The sequence below is a fragment of the Muntiacus reevesi genome, chromosome 2, assembly GCF_963930625.1.
Source record: "Muntiacus reevesi chromosome 2, mMunRee1.1, whole genome shotgun sequence".
NCBI classification, from domain to species: Eukaryota; Metazoa; Chordata; class Mammalia; order Artiodactyla; family Cervidae; genus Muntiacus; species Muntiacus reevesi.
The window spans coordinates 221,380,259-221,399,720 of NC_089250.1; the positions used below are offsets into that span (position 1 = coordinate 221,380,259).

General features: G+C 43.7%; 1 protein-coding gene across 1 annotated transcript in view; it reads right to left on the bottom strand.

Moving 5' to 3' along the window:
• The window catches only part of LOC136157432 (polycystin-1-like protein 2), a 107,081-nt gene that overhangs the window by 75,047 nt on the left and 12,572 nt on the right, over positions 1-19,462 (bottom strand). Inside the window, exons 4-7 of the mRNA XM_065919327.1 lie at positions 17,024-17,134; positions 10,916-11,063; positions 2,259-2,488; positions 235-639 (exon numbers count right to left, since the gene is read on the bottom strand). Of these exons, the coding sequence (XP_065775399.1) occupies positions 235-639; positions 2,259-2,488; positions 10,916-11,063; positions 17,024-17,134 (894 nt within the window). The remainder of the gene's footprint in view (positions 1-234; positions 640-2,258; positions 2,489-10,915; positions 11,064-17,023; positions 17,135-19,462) is intronic.

Below are 19,462 nucleotides of genomic sequence, written 5' to 3' on the forward strand. Positions count from 1 at the left end.
TTGAGCGACTGAACAACAAAATGTCAGAAGTGCCGGAGTTGAGAATCCCTATAACTATAAGCTCCGTGACTGAAGATGGCCTCTGTCTCTTCCTTATTTTGTGACCTCAACTGGATGCTGTGAACCACATTTGTGTCTTGGACATATGAAGAAACTGGCTAAGAGGACCCTAGACACCAAATTGGGAAGGGAAGATGAGGGAGGTTTGGAAGGGGAGCCACACACCCCAAATACCTTCAAGAGGAACTGCCACATGGTAAGTCCCAAATGACCCTCTGAGGTTCTCTTTCTCATAGGAGAAGGTTGTATTGAGTCCTGCCACCTCAAAGGTCAAACCCTCCGGGATGCCGTGAGCCACCGAGACATTGACTAGTAGGTCCTGTCCAAGCTCCAAGTGGTCAGAAGCCCAGGAGGCCTGAAGCCCCGACAGAGCCTCCACGAAGTGGACGGTGATGTTTCTGGAGGGGGCGGAGGTGGTGGTGTCGCTGGTGGCTCGGATCTCCAGGTAGTGCATCCCTGGGCCCATTTGGCGCTGGACTCCTCTGTCCAGGGTCAGGTTGTACAGCAGCCGGCCCCTCTGCGTGGTAAACTCAGCCAGGGTTGTGTTACCTGACAGCACAGTGTAAGTCACCCCTGTTCCTAGATGGAGTAAGAAACATTTAAGGATGTCAGTAACAACATGCAGTAGGTTATACTGAGATAGTTCAGACTCCAGTTCAGACTGTGAAGTCAGAGTCCACATATCCACATAGATGTGGATATAAAGATGTATGTACGGGTATATCCTCCCCCAGCTAATTAATACTGATCTCTGAGTATTGGGTTCACAAGTGATCTTTCTTTCGGGGTCATCACTGCTCACCTGCATAGTCTTAATTATTTCCATCTCCATGACTGGCCACCTGAAACCCTGCCCAATGAGAGAACTCAGCCCATTCACATTAAGATAGGGCTCCCTTACAGCTTGGGGGTGGTTGTGCTACCTGGATGCTAAATATTGTGGTTGACTCTTAAAATATGATTTAAGCCCCCAAATTAATATTCTTTCCAATAGAAACCAAGCTAGTGTGTTTCTTTTTTGAGTGATGGTGATGTTGATGGGGGTGATGATGGTGGTGATAGCCCTCTGAGAAAACGAACCTTGACTTTCATGTTTATTGCTGCCTTCCCCATATCTAGCAAAGAGTAGTCACTCAATTATATCTGTAAAATGAAAAAAAGATTGTCCCAAGCTTTCCCAGGTGCACCTAGGTTGCATCTTCAGCCAACCAGAACACCAGAACAGAAAGGAGCCCCAAGCACTGTGTTTAAAGTCCGGTTTTAGCTCCATGAAGTTGCTGCTCTGAGTGAGGCTCCAGGGGGTGTGAGGTTGGACTGAGACCTGTCCTCCTCCCCACAGCTCTGTGCCGCTCAGTGGCCTCTGTCCAGATCTCAGACTGGACCTGTGCCTTGAGGAAAGATGCTGCTTCGGATGAGGTCAGGTCTTGGTTAGAAGGGTTCTCTATGGACAGAAGGGGTGATATGCAAGTATTTAGCAACTGCCATTGCCTGGGCACTAACAAAGTAGAATGGTGTCCTGATAAATCAGAATGGGCACTGTGACCAATCGAAATGGACGCTGTGACCAATTAGAAGGACATTGTGACCAATGAGAAATATTGCTGTGACCAGCTGGAATAAATGCCATGACCAATCAGAATGGACATGATGACCACGCAGAATGGCCTCTGTGACCAGTCAGAAGGGAAATGGAGCAACCAGATGTACACCAGCCAGATGTAACAGCTACTGCGGCTGTGCCAGTGTGTGCCACTGAATGTTAGCCTGACCTGGGGCAGTGTGACTGTGCCAAGCTGGTCAGTGCTGGCTGAGCTGAGATGCGCTGAGGCCCAGCTGGCAGCCCTCACACTCCTCTTCACATTCCCCCAGCGGGGTGGCTTGGAGGTCCATTTCTTGCAATGGGACATGAGCATGCCAAGGATCTTTAGGAGGCTAGTTGCCCTCACTAGTCTTGTGACTTAGTCCAAATTTCTAAACATTTCTTCCATTTCTCCCTTTGTAAAATATACTGGGTGGACTAGTATATATATAGCACTTAGACCAGGTTCTGGTATACACTAGGTGCTAGATAAATGAATGGCTGAGAAAACTGACTCCATAAATCATTGCTTTTAGTATTTATTGAAGCCTGGGAGCTGGATGGGTAGATTAGGGGCAAATCAAAGTTGCCTTGATCTTGACCATTTCTGCAGACTCACCTCCATCAAGCTCCACCTGAACCCACAGAGGGTCCCCGAAAACTGCCCGGCAGAAAGGGCTGGCTCCTGATGTAGTCAGGCCAGAGCACCCAGTCACACGGAGCCTCTCTGTGTTGTCTTGAATCATCACTTGCTTCTGAGCCATCACATGCCACTCGCTGGTCGAACACTCAGCAAACACGGTGAAATCCCCAGGGGCTGTGAATTGGTGGGTCACCCTGCTGGACAGACTGCCATCAACAGTCAGAAACGTTGCCAGAGTTGGGCTCACACAAATACATGATTCACACGTGTACACACATGTACTCACCCACGGCACATCTTCCCTGCTCTCCAAGGATAAAAGAAATGAAGAAAAATATGCTACACAACGATGCCAGGGCTCAGTGTTCACAAAGGTTACATTAAGACTCCCGAAGCAAATGAGAAGTGGAAGAAATAGCTCTGAATAACCAGGGAGCCAAATATTTGGCTGCGAGTCTGTTCTCTGCCATTTACTGCCTCTGGTTCATAGAAACCCCCTCTTTGTTTAGTCTGTAAAATACTGTGCCCAGTCTACCTCTCTGAGCTTTCTTTTCCCATCTGTAAAATGGGATCAGAGTCCAAACATATCAGAATTGTGGCTGTTTTGCTTCTCATTTTCCTGAGGGGACTTATTTAAATCTCTAAAATGGCCCAAAAAGATCCTCATCACCTCCCTTCCTGTCCCTCTCCTCAGCCCCTGCCACACTCCCCTTCTCTGACTATCCTAGTAGCTCAGACTCTTTCCAGTTCATAGGACTTGTCACCTCTTCCCCACTCAAAGGCCAGTAAGCATGCTGTTCTTTGCAGGGAAAACTCCTGCCCTTCTCTCTGCTCATACTTTTGGTCTTCCTTCAGTTCTCATTTTAAACGTTGCCTCCTCTGAGAAGTTCTCCTAGATTCCCTTTATAGACACTGTAGCTTCACTGCTTCTCCTGGGTGACCCTTGCTTACTCACTGTCCTTCTCTGCAGGGCTGTCAGTGCAGATAGTATCTGTCTAGGTCTCCCTTTATACCTGGCACTGGCACAGCACCTAGCACATAGCAAATGCTTGAGAAATAGTTTACAAAAGGACACAGTTGTGAAAAAGCTTGGAGAACAGTGACCTGATTCTTGGTGCCAACCAAGATGGAGTTAGCCCTTGATAGCCTGTTTCTTCATTAATTACAACTAAGATACTGGGAGAACACAAAAAGAAACGTTGAGAGGACCTTGAAAAGGAAACACCAGCAGGCAGATTGAGGACAAAAGTCAAAACTCTAAGAATCATCCATAAAGATGGGAGTTTCCTGTTTTCCTTCTTTCCTTTTTTTTAAGTCCCTTTTATCTTTTGACTTTGTCCCAGTGGTAGTCTGAGTCATGGTACTGCACAGTAAGTAAAGAAAACAAAAACCTGAAGAGAAATCCCTTCTGTTAGCCAGGGGACCAGAGAAAGGGGCCTAGTGAGTCTGAGCGTACAGAGGAAATACCCATTTTTTGTTTCGTGTTGTTTCTCTTTTCTTCTCTCCTGTCCCCATCCCAAGCTCTCCTCTCTCTTGGAGCTGCATGGACTGTGTGGGATGATGCAGAAATACCTAAGAGAAAACTGATCTTTCTATCCAGAGGAACCATGGAAAGGGGACTGTGGAAGCTGGAGATTGTAGGGAAAGTCCTGAAAAGGAGAGAAGAGAATTCCCTAATTCTGCGTGTGACCTAGCATGAATCATGAGTTCACCCGTAATGTGTGCACGTGCAGAACAGACCCAAAGAAACATAGTAAAAGCCTTTAGTAAAGGACTGAACTACAAGGTAAACCAGCACCCCAAGTGGCACATGAGTGGAACAGAACCTGACAGCTTTGGAAACTGAGCTGGTGTGCGAATCTCTGCTCATAGAAGGCAGGTCAGAATGTGTGGTCTGCATCTAATTGAGTTGGTTGTCTGCTAAAACAAAACAAACAAACAAAATATTAACGTTTTCCAGAGCATTTTAAAAAGAACACAGAGTCTTGGAACCTACTACCCAAAATGTTCAGAATACAATCCAAAATTGCCTGATACACAAAGAACAAGGAAAATGTGACCAAATTTCAGGGAAAATCATCGATATATGTCAGCTTTGAGATGACTCAGATATTGAAATTACCAAAGACTTTAACCCAGGGATTATAACCATGCTCCACAAAGTAAAAGGAAATCCTCTTGAAATGAATGAAAAGATAGACATTCTCAGCAGAGAAGTATAAACCATTAAAAGCCAAATGGAAATTTTAGAAATGAAAAGCACAATGTATGAAACAAAAGACTCCTTGGATGGATTTAATAGCAGGATAGAGACGGAAGAGGAAAAAGTCACCTAATAACCTAAAGATAGAGCAGGAGGAATTGTCCAACCTAAAGAACACAGAGGGAAAAGAGATTAAATTTGTTGAAATGAGTAGAATGTCTGCAATCTGTGAAACAATATCTAAAAGTTAAACATTTGTGTTATTTTAGCACCAGAGAGCAAGAGCTTGGTGTAGAAAAATATATTTGAAGAAATAATGGGTGAAATTTTTCCAGATTTGGCAAAACACATAAATTCAAAGATTCGAGAAGTTCTATGAAACCAAATGTAAACAAAAAACAAACAAGCAAAAAAACTTAAAACACGCCCACACAATTGCTGAATAGCTTGAAAATCAAAAGAATAAAAAGAAAATCTCGAAATCATGCTGAAGAAAAATGATACACTGCATATATAGAGGGGCTTCCCAGGTGGCCCTATTGGAAAAGAAACTGCCTGCCAATGCAGGAGATGTAAGAAACACGGTTTGGATCCCTGGGTTAGGAAGATACCCTGGAGAAGGGCATGGCAACCCACTCTAGCGTTCTTGCCTGAAGAATCCCATGGACAGAGGAGCCTGGAGGACTGCAGTCCATAGTGTCACAAAGAGTTGGACACAACTGAAGTGACTTACCTCCCACATACAGAGGAAACAGTGATTTGAATGACTGTAGATTTCTTTGGAAACTGTGGAGGTCAGAGACAGTGAATGACATCTTCAAAAGGCAAAAAAAAACTGTCAACACATAATTCTATAGCCGGCAAAAGTATCTTCCAGGAATTAAAGCAAAATAAACACATTATCAGGAATAAAGAAATTCTCTAAGAGACTTTGTTGCTGTAAAATCTACTTTAAAGGAAATGCTGAAGGACGTTTTTCCAGCTGAAGGGAAATGATATCAGAGGGAAACTTGGAACTTCAGGAATGAAGGGAGAGCACAAGAAAAGGTAAATGTCTTGGTAAATGTAGACTATTTTCTTCCTCTTAAGTTCTTTGATATATGCATAACTGTTGAAAGGGCTTTTCAATGTATATAAGTGTCCTACAATTGACAATTATAACATAAAAGATGGAAGACAAAGGAAACCATATGCTAATAAGGCCTTAACATTTTACCTGAAGTGGCAAAATATTAACTCTTAAGTGAATATTTACCACTGAGAGTTAATAAAGTGAAAGTTTATATATATATATTATAATCCCCAAAGAAACTACTTAAAATGTTATCCAAATAAGTGTTACCAAAAAGCCAATAAATAAACAAAAATAGAATACTGAAAATATTCAAATTATTCAAAAGAGGGCAAGAAAGGAGAGAAACAAGGGGGAAGTAAACAGAGGGTACAAATAGAACACAAATAACAAAATAACAGACCTAAATCTAACTATATCAATAATTACATTAATTGTAAATGGTCTAAACATAGCAATTATTATGCCAGACAGGATTGAATAAAAACCAAGACTCAACCACATGCTGTCTAGTAGATGCCCACTTTAAATATGACAATATGGCTAGGTTAAGAGTAAAAAGATAAAGATGTAACAGTAAACACTAATCAAAAGAATTCTGGAGTGTCCATTAATATCAAACAATGTAGATTTTGGAATAAAAAAGCTCTTACTCTTTATAGAAATGTGAAGGATAGCTTTGAATCTAGCCCATTTTTTACCAATCCATCTGGAAGAATCAATTTATTTCATTCTCTAAACTCTGATGCCAGCTGGAATTGCTCAGGACTAAAAAGCAGGGAAATGGATTTTTTTCCTGATTTCTCTCTCAGTGATCTTACCCAAGGGAGACAAGCACAGAGTGGTGTAGTAACTGCTGCCAACACAGAGAAGCTGTGCTCGGAGTACAAGACAATGGAGACAAGAACTTAAATTCAATAATCCTCTGACCCAGCAATTCCACTCCTGGGTATAAGCCCAACAGAAATGTGTACATAAATGCTTGAAAAGTCATTTACTAGAATGTTCACAACTGTGCAAGTTGTATTAATAATAGTCCAAATGTGAAACCATCCTTATGCATATCAGTGCTAGAATGAATAAATAGAGGACTATCATACAACAGAGTGTTATATGGCAATGAGAAAAAAGAAACCATAGTTATACACAACAACATGGATCAATCTCAGGAACATGCTTATTGAGCAGAAGTAGAACACACAAAAAAATATACTTTATGGTTATATTTATATAATCTTCAAACAGGTCACAGTATTCAATGATGTTAGAAATCAGTATCCTTGGTGGCGCCCTGGAGGATTTCTGGGGGGGCGGGCCATGTTTTGTTTCTTGATCTGGATGCTGGTTATATGCCTGAGTTTATTGTGTAAAAAATTAGTTGAGCTGTATCTTTTTGTGTGCTTTTCTGTACACACCTTGTGCCTCCATAAAATGTTTAAAAATTAGTTCAAGACTCCCTCACTTACTGACTTGTATACATTGCTTTGATATTTGACATGACTGGAATACAGTTTAATGGAAAGGGAAGGTCGCCCTCCAGACTCAGAGGTGACTTGAAATAAAGACCCAAGAATAACGACAATACCCTGATCTGCCCCTAGGTGGCACTGAGTTATCCAGCACTAGGACAAATTTCACTTTATGCTAATTGTCCCTTAAGGCATGTAATATAATTTCAGAAATGTAGAAAGTTGCCGGTGACAAAGAAACAAAACAGCTTACCATGCAAATGAACACTAGACATGGGGTGCAAGGCAAGCATTCAAAAGAGAAATCCTTTGACTTAACTACGATGTTTCTGTTTGAGGATCCTATACTGTTTAGTTGGTAAGTTGGGTCTGACTTTTTTGCAGCCCCAGGGACTGTAGCCTGCCAGGCTCCTCTGTCCATGGGATTTCCCTGGCAGGAATACTGGAGTGGGTTGCCATTTCCTTTTCCAGAGGATCTTCCCAATCCAGGGATAGAACCATTGTTTCCTGAGCTGGCAGGTGGATTCTTTACTGCTGAGCCCCTGGGAGAGCCCTCCTATCCCATTAACTCAGGTGATTTATCTGGTATGGAGATGAATGGTCTGATTTAAAAAGCACACCTCATACTCTAATGAGGAGTTAAGCAAAAATAGGAGTCTGTACAAACACATTTTAAAAGAGTATAGTGACATTCATGCAAAGTATATGACTTCTGTACACTTAAAATTCATGCTATTTTCACATTGTAAATTGAGCGCTGAGGCTGCTAGTGCAGATAAGAGAGCATCAGAAATATATCTCCTAATGTTAAAAAAAAAAATCATAGAAGAAGGTGAGTGGGTAGTTTCAAGGTCTAACAAATCTTTAAAGTAGACAAAATTGGATTATTTGGGTGGGGTGATGGTGAAGGGTATCATTATCTATTTCTTTCGAAAGAGAAAAAAAAATACCAGTAACTTTTACTTACAGGACTGCCCAGAGGGATTGCAAATGTAAAGCATTGCTTATTGCTGTTTCTCTTAGATTATGAAAAAAATTAATCAGAGAATTCCAGAGAGTAATATGATAAATACCCTTGAATTCACCATCCTGAGTGGACAAATATTTGCACTTTTGTCCCACTTGCTCCAGTTTTTAACTATATTTGTATGTCACCGAAATGTCCTTGTGTAACTAAAGAGCTTAGCAGGGCTACAGTCAGTCAATTTTAACTTATGCCAAATACAATTTGTATGAAATTTGGGAGTTGAAAGATTGTATAACATAGCATTTCTTGTTTTATTAATGAAATACTAGCAAATGGGAAGAAATCCACAGAATAATGCCTTGGATATTTCTATCATTTAAACTTTTTTCCCCCACAAAGCATCTTCATGTATAATTTATTTTATTCTGTGAAACTGTTAACACATTATTGACCAGAAACATATTAACAACACAGGTATTAATTTCGACAAAAATTCCCTGGTCAATAAATGTGTTAAGATCGCCATCAATATAAATGTGATAGGGAAGGAAATGGAAACCCAGGTATTATCTCTGTGTCTTAAATTGTATCTGGGATAAGAACCCCAGCCTCTAGACAGTTTATTTGGTGGCATGGCACAATGCCTGAGACCCCAGAGGATTTCTGAGCTTGAGAACCCAGCACACTCATCTGACCAGATCTGGGCTGTGGGCAGGGCTTGCCCTTCATTTGCCCCAGCCCACCCAGGCCTTTCAGGAAGGCCAGGTACCCGCGTGGTTGGATTCAGAGACCTAGCCCCACGAGGTAGAACCAGAGATGTTTCAGGGTTAGGTGAGGGGCTTGTGGGCCTCCATGATTTCCCTGAGGATCCTTGTTGAACTGGGGCCCCTGAAATGAACCAGAACCCAAGGAGGACCTGGAACTGATGGGGCAGCCCTCTGACTGGGGCACCCAGCAGGGCAGAATGGAGCTTACTCAGGCCCAGGTAGGACTCTGAAACATTATGAATTGTGTGCAGCTGCCATCAGGTTGGGGAGGTACTTTTTCCTGGAGAAGGCAGCACCCGATGCCCTCGGGCTCTGATGCGGCAAGCATCAAGTGTTCTCCACTGGGGTCTAAGAGCCAGGGCTTTGATTCCCAGGCAGTCCTGACTTAATCTAGCTGTGCTGCCACTCACTAGCTGCGTGGCTTGAGCAAGGCTACCGAACCCTCTAAGCCTCAACAGCTTTGTCTGTAAAACAAGATAATCATTATCTAGCTCAGCACTGTCCAACAGAAACTGTGAGCCACATGTGTCATTATAAAATTTCTAAGGGTCACATTGAAAAAAGTGAGAAGGAACAGGTGAAATTAATTTTAATAATTTATTTCCTTTAACCTGATGCTTTTGAACTGTGATGTTGGAGAAGACTCTTCAGAGTCCCTTGAAATGCAAGGAGATCAAACCAGTCCATCCTAAAGGAAATCAGTCCTGAATATTCACTGCAAGGACTGATGCTGAACTGAAGCTCCAATACTTTGGCCACCTGATTCGAAGAACTGACTCATTGGTAAAGACCCTGATGCTGGGAAAGTTTGAAGGCGGGAGGATAAGGACACGACATAGGATGAAATGGTTGGGTGGCATCACCAACTCAATGGACATGAGAGTTTGAGCAAGCTCCAGGAGATGGTGATAGACAGGGAGGCCTGGCATGCTGCAGTCCATGGGGTTGCAAAGACCCAGACACAACTGAGTGACTGAACTGAACTGAACCTCATAGATCCATAACACTGTCATTTCTATGTATGTGTGGATGCTTGCTAAGTCACTTTAGTCGTGTCCAACTCTTTGCAACCCTGTGGACTGTAGCCCAAGAGGCTCCTCTGTCCAGGAGATTCTCTGGGCAAACACTCTGAAGTGGATTTTTGTGCCTGCCTCCAGGACATCTTCCTGACCCAGGGACTGAACCCACGTCTCTTATGTCTCCTGCATTGGTGGGTAGGTTCTTTACTGCTGGCGCTGCCTGGGGACAGCCCATTTCTATGTATAAACAATATCAAAATGTCATTTAGTGAGATATTTTACACTGTTTGGTGAGAAGGGAGCTATGTCTTCAATACTCCATGTGTATTTACCTTTACAGCACATCTCAATTGAGAGCTGCCTTATTCCAAGGGCCCAGTAGCTCATATGGTGAGTGGCTATTGTATTGGACAGCATAACTTTAGCTCATGAGGTTGTGAGGATTAAGTGAAATCATGTATGAAAGCTGCTTAGCTGCACTATTATTAATAATGCTACTATTATTTTTATTATCCTTATCAATAAAAAGCATTCCCACCCCCAGGTGAGCATTTTCTTCACCCCATTACTGACTCCTTAGACAGTGACTCAGGGAAGATTCTACTGAACCAAGCCAAAAGGACCCAGCTCTCCATGACTGTTGGAATGACCTTCACTGAGAAAACCTGTGAACACCATTTTTCCCATTTCCATATGTATGCCACTTTGTACTGTGGTTCTGACATGACTTCTGTCAACAGGTGGAAACTATTTCTCTGGCCTTGGAACTTGCTTTGGTCAATGGGAAAATTATAAAATGTGACATAGGTAGTGATTCAGAAATGCTTGCATGTTGCGCTTTGCTTTCACTCATTGCTGGAGACTCTTCTGCCGCCATGCACATGAGCCTAGACTAGCCTGTTGGGTAATGACTGACACATGCCACTAGCCAACGTCCAACTTACTGACAGACACATGAATGAGGCCATCCTAGGCCATCCATCTGAGCTAGTCCACATAAGAAAAGCCACCTAGATAATCCAAAGGACCATGAAAAATAATCACTATTATTGTAAATCACTAAGTGTTAGGATGTTTTGTTATGCAGCAAAAACTGACTGATACATTCTGAATCAAGGCTCAGAGATACCTCTTACCTGGGTGGGTAGTAGGGATCGAAAATGTGGCCATCTCCTGTATTAATTATACAGGACAGGTTTCCAATGTAGGGAGAGAGAAGCCATGTAAGGGAGATGGTGACATTGTCAAAGATGAAACTCTCATTGGACACCATCAACTGTAGGCCTGCAGATCAAAACACAAATACCATTTGCTGTTATGAAGCAAAATTGCATGTTTCTGTTTAAAACTTACTGTCTTCTGTCTACCTGTCCTTAGTGGAGCTTTTACAGCTTCTGCATGTTTATTCTACTTTATAAAGTTCTTCTGAATTTTGTGTTTCATTCAAGATACAGAACTTAAAATGTACAGAGGGTTTACAACAAAAAGAAAGTCCTTCCCTACTGCTACCCCTCAGACCCCCAGTTCTCGTCCCCAGAAGCAATCACTGTTAGCCAGTCTCCTGGGTCGCCTTTTACAGATACCCACACATGCACAGGAGCGGCTGCTGCTCAGGCGCAGGAGGGCCGAGAGGAGCTACTCCACATTCAAGGTCAGGAGGGGCAGCCTGAGAAGATACCCCTCATCCAAGATAAGGAGCAGTGGCTGCGATTTGCTGGAGCAGCTGTGAAGAGATACCCCACGTCCAAGGTAAGAGAAACCCAAGTAAGATGGTAGGTGTTGTGAGAGGGCATCAGAGGGCAGACACACTAAACCCATAATCACAGAAAACTAGCCAATCTGATCACAGGACCACAGCCTGTCTAACTCAGTGAAACTAAGCCATGCCATGTGGGGCCACCCAAGACGGTCGGGTCATGGTGGAGAGGTCTGACAGAATGTGGTCCACTGGAGAACGGAATGGCAAACCAATTCAGTATTCTTGCCTTGAGAAGCCCATGAACAGTATGAGAAGGCAAAATGATAGGATACTGAAAGAGGAACTCCCCAGGTCGGTAGGTGCTCAATATGCTACTGGAGATCAGTGGAGAAATAACTCCAGAAAGAAGGAAGGAATGGAGCCAAAACAAAAACAATACCCAGTTGTGGATGGGACTGGTGATAGAAGCAAGGTCTGATGCTATAAAGAGCAATAATGCATAGGAACTTGGAATGTTAGGTCCATGAATCAAGGCAAATTGGAAGTGGTCAAACAGGAGATGGCAAGAGTGAATGTCGACATTCTAGGAATCAGCAAATGAAAATGGACTGGAATGGGTGAATTTAACTCAGATGACCATTATATCTACTACTGTGGGCAGGAATCCCTTAGAAGAAATGGAGTAGCCATCATAGTCAACAAGAGAGTCCGAAATGCAGTACTTGGATGCAATCTCAAAAACGACAGAATGATCTCTGTTCATTTCCAAGTCAAACCATTCAATATCACAGTAACCCAAGCCTATGCCCCAACCAGTAACGCTGAAGAAGCCAAAGTTGAACGGTTCTATTAAGACCTACAAGACCTTTTAGAACTAACACCCAAAAAAGATGTCCTTTTCATTATAGGGGACTGGAATGCAAAAGTAGGAAGTCAGCACCTGGAGTAACAGGCAAATTTGGCCTTGGAGTACAGAATGAAGCAGGGCAAAGGCTAATAGAGTTTTGCCAAGAGAATGCACTGGTCATAGCAAACGCCCTCTTCCAACAACACAAGAGAAGACTCTACACATGAACATCACCAGATGGTCAACACCGAAATCAGATGATTATATTCTTTGCAACCAAAGATGGAGAAGCTCTATACAGTCAGCAAAAACAAGACCGGGAGCTGACTGTGGCTCAGATCATGAACTCCTTATTGCCAAATTCAAGACTTAAACTGAAGAAGGTAGGGATAACCACTAGACCATTCAGGTATGACCTAAATCAAATCCCTTATGAATATACAGTGGAAGTGAGAAATAGATTTAAGGGACTAGATCTGATAGAGACCCTGGTGAACTATGGACGGAGGTTTGTGACATTGTACAGGAGACAGAGATCAAGACCATCACCATGGAAAAGAAATGCAAAAAGGCAAAATGGTTGTCTGAGGAGGGCTTACAAATAGCTGTGAAACGAAGAAAAGCTAAAAGCAAAGGAGAAAAGTAAAGATATTCCCATTTGAATGCAGAGTTCCAAAGAATAGCCAGGAGAGATAAGAAAGCCTTCCTCAGCAATCAATGCAAAGAGATAGAGGAAAACAACAGAATGGGAAAGACTAGAGATCTCTTCAAGAAAATTAGAGATACCAAGGGAACATTTCATGCAAAAATGGGCTCACTAAAGGACAGAAATGGTATGGAACTAAGAGAAGCAGAAGATATTAAGAAGAGGTGGCAAGAATACACAGAAGAACTGTACAAAAAAGATCTTCATGACCCAGATAATCACAATGGTGTGATCACTCACCTAGAGCCAGACATCCTGGAATATGAAGTCAAGTGGGCCTTAGGAAGCATCACTATGAACAAAGCTAGTGGATGTGATGGAATTCCAGTTGAGCTATTTCAAATCCTGAAAGATGACATAGTGAAAGTGCTGCACTCAATATGCCAGCAAATTTGGAAAACTTATTAGTGGCCACAGGACTGGAAAAGGTCTGTTTTCATTCCAATCCCTAAGAAAGGTAATCCCAAAGAATGCTCAAACTACTGCACAATTGCACTCATCTCACATGCTAGTAAAGTAATGCTCAAAATTCTCCAAGCCAGGCTTCAGCAATATGTGAACTGAGAACTTCCAGATGTTCAAGCTGGTTTTAGAAAAGGCAGAGGAACCAGAGATCAAATTGCCAATTCCGCTGGATCATCAAAAAAGCAAAAGAGTTCCAGAAAAACATCTATTTCTGCTTTATTGACTACGCCAAAGCCTTCGACTGTGTGGATCACAACAAACTGTGGAAAATTCTGAAGGAGATGGGAATACCAGACCACCTGACCTGCCTCTTGAGAAACCTGTATGCAGGTCAGGAAGCAACAGTTATAACTGGACATGGAACAACAGACTGGTTCCAAATAGGAAAAGGAGTACGTCAAGGCTGTATATCGTCACCCTGCCTATTTAACTTATATGCAGAGTACATCATGAGAAACGCTGGAAGAAGCACAAGCTGGAATCAGATTGCCAGGAGAAATATCAATAACCTCAGATAAGCAGATGACACCACCCTTATGGCAGAAAGTGAAGAGGAACTAAAAAGCCTCTTGATGACAGTGAAAGAGGAGAGTGAAAAAGTTAGCTTAAAGCTCAACATTCAGAAAACTAAGATCATGGCATCTGGTCCCATCACCTCATGGGAAATAGATGGGGAGACAGTGGAAACAGTGTCAGACTTAATTTTGGGGGGCTCCAAAATTACTGCAGATGGTGACTGCAGCCATGAAATTAAAAGACGCTTACTCCTTGGAAGGAAAGTTATGACCAACCTAGATAGCATATTTAAAAGCAGAGACATTACTTTGCCAACAAAGTCCGTTTGGTCAAGGCTATGGTTTTTCCAGTGGTCATGTGTGGATGTGAGAGTTGGACTGTGAAGAAAGCTGAGCACCGAAAAATTGATGCTTTTGAACTGTGGTGTTGGTGAAGACTACTGAGAGTCCCTTGGACTGCAAGGAGATCCAACCAGTCCATCCTGAAGGAGATCAGTCCTGGGTGTTCACTGGAAGGACTGATGCTGAAGCTGAAACTCCAGTACTTTGGCCACCTCATGGGAAGAGTTGATTCATTGGAAAAGACCCTGATGCTGGGAGGGATTGGGGGGCAGAAGGAGAAGGGGACGACAGAGGATGAGATGGCTGGATGGCATCACCGACTCAATGGGCATGAGTTTGAGTAAACTCTGGGAGTTGGTGATGGACAGGGAGGCCTGGCATGCTGTGATTCATGAGGTCGCAAAGGGTCGGACACGACTGAGCAACTGAACTGAACTGACACATGAACAAGCATGTACATACTTTTTTATTTATACAGATGGTGCTCTGTTCACTATTTGGCACCTTCCATTTTTTTTCACTTAATATATCTTGGAGATTGTTCTGTATGAATTCAGTCAGAGAGCTCTTATATCCTTTAATAGCTGCACAATGTACCCTAATTTATTTAACTAGAATCCATTGATTGTCTAAATGTACTTTAAAATGCTTAAAAAGACAAAAGGCAAATCATCTTTAGGAAAATTTCCTTGGTTAGGGTGGCTGATGAATCATCGTTAGCCATTTAGTGCTCCTTACATTTTACAAAACCTTAAGCTTCATAAGTTAGCCTACAGGATGGGTGAAGGGTAGAACTTCTGGGGTTCATGCAGCCCTGGGCTAATTTGTGCAATACCATCTTTTGATTTCTGACACAAATGAGAAGGGAAAAGAAACAAAAAGGAGACACAAATGAAAAGGACTTTCCTGAGCTGGTCAGAAAGCCACTGCGGTCCTGATTGGTCCTGATTCACAATCATCCGAGGATGCAGCAGGCCTGCTGGGCGCAAAGGCCGGGGGGTGGGGGGAGAGGGGACTGCTGGATGAAGTTCCTCCCTTCAGAAATCAGAAGCTGATGTGATCAGAACACACTGATTCACAAGGGACAGGATATTTGAAATTAAAGTCGAGACAGAAAATCTGGTCCATGTGGCAGCCAGACCCAGCTCACCCCCTGCCCTAAGCTGTGTGTGTGTCTAATGACAGTGAGGCTGCGACTGGCAGATCTCCAAGGGCACCTTTGTCCAGGAGCAAAATCTCCAAACGGAAACTGCTGCCAAACCACGTGGCCTCTCTTCCCAGCAAACAAAACAAGACACCCTGTTAACTCTTATTCCACTCATGCGTGTTCCATAAACTAATGCCACCCCCACATCCTGTACCTTCTCTTCTATGCAGCCTTCTTCCTCCTGTCTCTGTGGGTTCCGCTCTCCTGGATGGCCCATAGGGACCCCAACCTTCCCTGACTCATCTTTCCCCTGCAGAGCTCCTTGCTCCATTACTCACAGCCTCAGTAGAATTTGCTGTTCTGACCAATTAATTGGTTGGACAAGGGCATAATGTGGTGTCCCAACCCAAGGGGAATTGGCACTGTTAGTAAGAATGAACTCGATACAGCCATTTTGGAGGGTAATGTGGCAATATCTACTAACATTTAAAATGCACATAACCCTATGACCCAGCATTTCTGCTACTAGGGATCTCTCCTCTAAAAATAATCCCAGGTACATGCCAAGATACATGCACAAGAGATCACCATAGAGTGATCTGTAAGAAGGAAAACTCAGATGCAGTCTAAGTGTCCATCAAGAGGGGAACAGGTTAAGTAAATTTTGACTTAATCCTATGACGGGAGAAGGCAATGGCAACCCACTCCAGTACTCTTGCCTAGAAAATCCTATGGACCAAGGAGCCTGGTGGGCTATAGTCCATGGGGTCACAAAGAGTTGGACACAACCAGCAACTTCACTTTCACTTACGATAGTATACTGTGCAGTCATTAAAAGGATAAAGTAGTGACTTAGAGAGATGTCCAGGATATATTATTAAGTGAAAAACATTGAGTTGTAGACTAATATGTTTAACTCATGTATATTTGTATAAAAATATACATCTGTACATTCATGTCTATGGCTGTCTATGAAAACACTTTAAAAGGAGGGAAAAGTTTATTCTAAATAGTTAGCAGTTGTTTCTAATGGCAAACAGGATTGTAGAATTGAATGGGGGGAGTTTTCCTTCTTGATTCATAAAACTTGCACAAATTGTGGTAGTTGGGTTACGCTTATGGTTTTTTAGATTTGTGAAAGTCCTTATGCATTCTAAAATGGCAGGCTATGGGGGTTGGTGGTTGAGTGGGTGTGGCATGTAGGAATCCTTCTAATCAAGTAATCTCAGTTTTGTCTGTTGTGTTTATTGGCTCAATCCATGAAATTTAATTTGAAAGGTTTTGGGGTTAAAACAGTTATTTTAAACTTCTGGTTTGATGGCTTGTTTTGCAACTGAACCTCAAATGGTTTTCCCCCAGGCTAAGCCAGGCAGGGAGTTTTGAGTGCAGCAGTTTTGAGTGAGGAGGTCTCAGCACACAGCAGATACACCCTGTGGATGGCTGCTCCCTCTGCTTCAAGAGGGACTAGACATGGCTTGGAAATAAGAAGGGAATTCCCACACCCAGGCAAGCTGGGGACTCACCTTCCCGGCACAGGTACTGCACCCACAGGTAGCTGCCCCGGCTGGGGCACAGGTCTCCAAAGTAGGTCCCATCTGCTGCCACCTGGCAGGCCTGCAGCCCCTGGCACTGGCCTGGGAGGCGCCCACGTCCCAGAGGAAACAGGAACCATGTGAAGGAGACAAGGGACAACACCAGACAAGAGATGAACGACCTTGCATTTGCTCATTCACCCACCGTGCCCCCAGTAAGCACCAGTTGGTATCTACTGAAGACCCGGCACTGAGCCTGGTGCTGGCTGAGAGAAAAGTAGATTCCCTCCCTCCAATAGCTCAGGGTCCAGAATGTTGGAATATACCAGAATCCCCAGGTGGGCTTGTGACGACACAGATTCCAGACCCTGATTTAGATTCAGTAGATTTGGCCAGCAGCCTGAGAATTTGCTTTTCTAACAGGTGATGTCGAGGCTGCTGGCCCAGGGACCCCACTTTGAGAACCACTGGCCCAGTGGCATCTAGTCAGATGACCTAAGGTAGAATTCCACACCCTGAGAACTGGCGAAGAGGGGACAAGGTTAGGAACTCTGTGTCCGCCAAGGGCACCAGGTGTCCACAGGAGAGGGGTGTGGTCTGGTTAGAGCTCTGGCCAGAAACTTCGGGGTCATCCAGACCCCCCTCCCTCCACCCATGTAGATGTAACAGATGCCTAGAGAGGCCTGGAGAAGGGGCGGGCAGGTCCTGGCTCCCTCCTTGGCCCCAGAGCATCCTGTAGGTTTGCCCCGCACGGCATCGCCTTGCTTGTCCTCTTTCATCTCTCAGAGACCCATGCTTGCTCCAGAGTCTGGCATACATATTCATTGTTTAAAACAACTTTACTGGGGTTAGTGGCTCAGTAGGTAAAGAATCTGCCTGCAACTCAGGAGACCCGGCTTCAGTCCCTGGGTTGGGAAGATCCTCTGGAGAAGGGAATGGCAACCCACTCCAGTATTCTTGCCTGGGAAATCCCATGGACAGAGGAGCTTGGTGAGCTGTATCATGGTTATACTCTTACTCTCTACTCAAAGAGTATGGTGATACCAAAGCTACCATGGAGTAGCAAAGAGTCGGACAAGACTGATCAACTAAAATTAAAATTTAGTTTTCTTTCTACTTTTATTTATATTTCTGCCTGTGCTGGGTCTTCATTGCTTTGCATGGACTTTCTCTAGTTGCCGCGAACTGGGTCTACTCTTTGTGGCAGTGTGTGGTCTTCTCATTGCAGTAGCTTCTCTTGCTGCAGAGCAGACTCTAGGCACACAGGCTTCACTGGTTGTGGCATGCAGACTCAGTAGCTGCAGCATGGGGGCTTAGTTGCTTCGTGGCACGTACAGTCTTCCTAGACCAGGGGTCAAACCTGTGTCCTCTTTATTGGGAAGCCGACTCTTATTCACTGTGCCACCAGGAAAGTCCCAGATTTTGGCATATCTCAGTGCTCTTTGCTGTCCAGTTACCTTGCCAGGAAAGCCCCACCCCATCCTCAGATTCTCTCCTGGCCCTGATTCCTCCCCCCGTGTCATGGTTTCATGCCTCCCTCTTGTCTTGTCGTGTTCACCTGCCCAGTCATGTCCAGCTGTTTGTGACCCCATGGATTGCAGCATGCCAGGCCTTCCTGTCCCTCACTATCTCCCAGAGTTTGCCCAAGTTCATGTTCACTGCGTTGGTGATGCCATCCAACCATCTCATCCTCTGACTCCTTCTTCTCCTCCTGCCCTCAACCTTTCCCAGTATCAGGGACTTTTCCAATGAGTTGGCTGTTCTCATCAGGTGACTGAATATTAGAGCTTCAGCTTCAGCATCAGCTCTTCCAATGAGTATTCAGGGTTGATTTCTTTTTGCTGTCCAAGGAACTCTCAGGTGTCTTCTCCAGCACCACAGTTCAAAGGCGTCAATTCTTTGGTGCTCTGCCTTCTTTATGGTCCAGCTCTCACAACTGTACATGATCATTGGGAAGACCGCAGCCTTGACCATAGCCTCGACTGTATGGATTTTTGTCAGCAGAGTAATGTCTCTGCTTTTCAACACACTGTCTAGGTTTGTCATAATTTTCCTACCGAGAAGCAATTGTCTTCTAACTTCATGGCTGCAGTCACCATCCATACTGATTTTAGACTAATAACCTTCACCTGTTGTTATTAGCCATGGACCAATGAGTCTCCAATTTATGTCACTTGTCTAGGTTTCTCTTGAGTTCCGATCCTGTGTGTCCAGTTATCTACACAGCATCTATACATGGATGTCACAGGGTACCCCAAGTTTCTCATATCCTGAAATGAGGTTTTGATCTCAGACTAGAGTTCAAGTGTGTCCCCCAAAATGTATCTTGATGTTCTAGCCTTTGGTGCCTGTGTGTGTGAGCTTACTTGGAAATAGAGTCTTTGCAAACATAATCAAGTTAGGATGAGGTCATTAGGGTGAGCCCTTTGT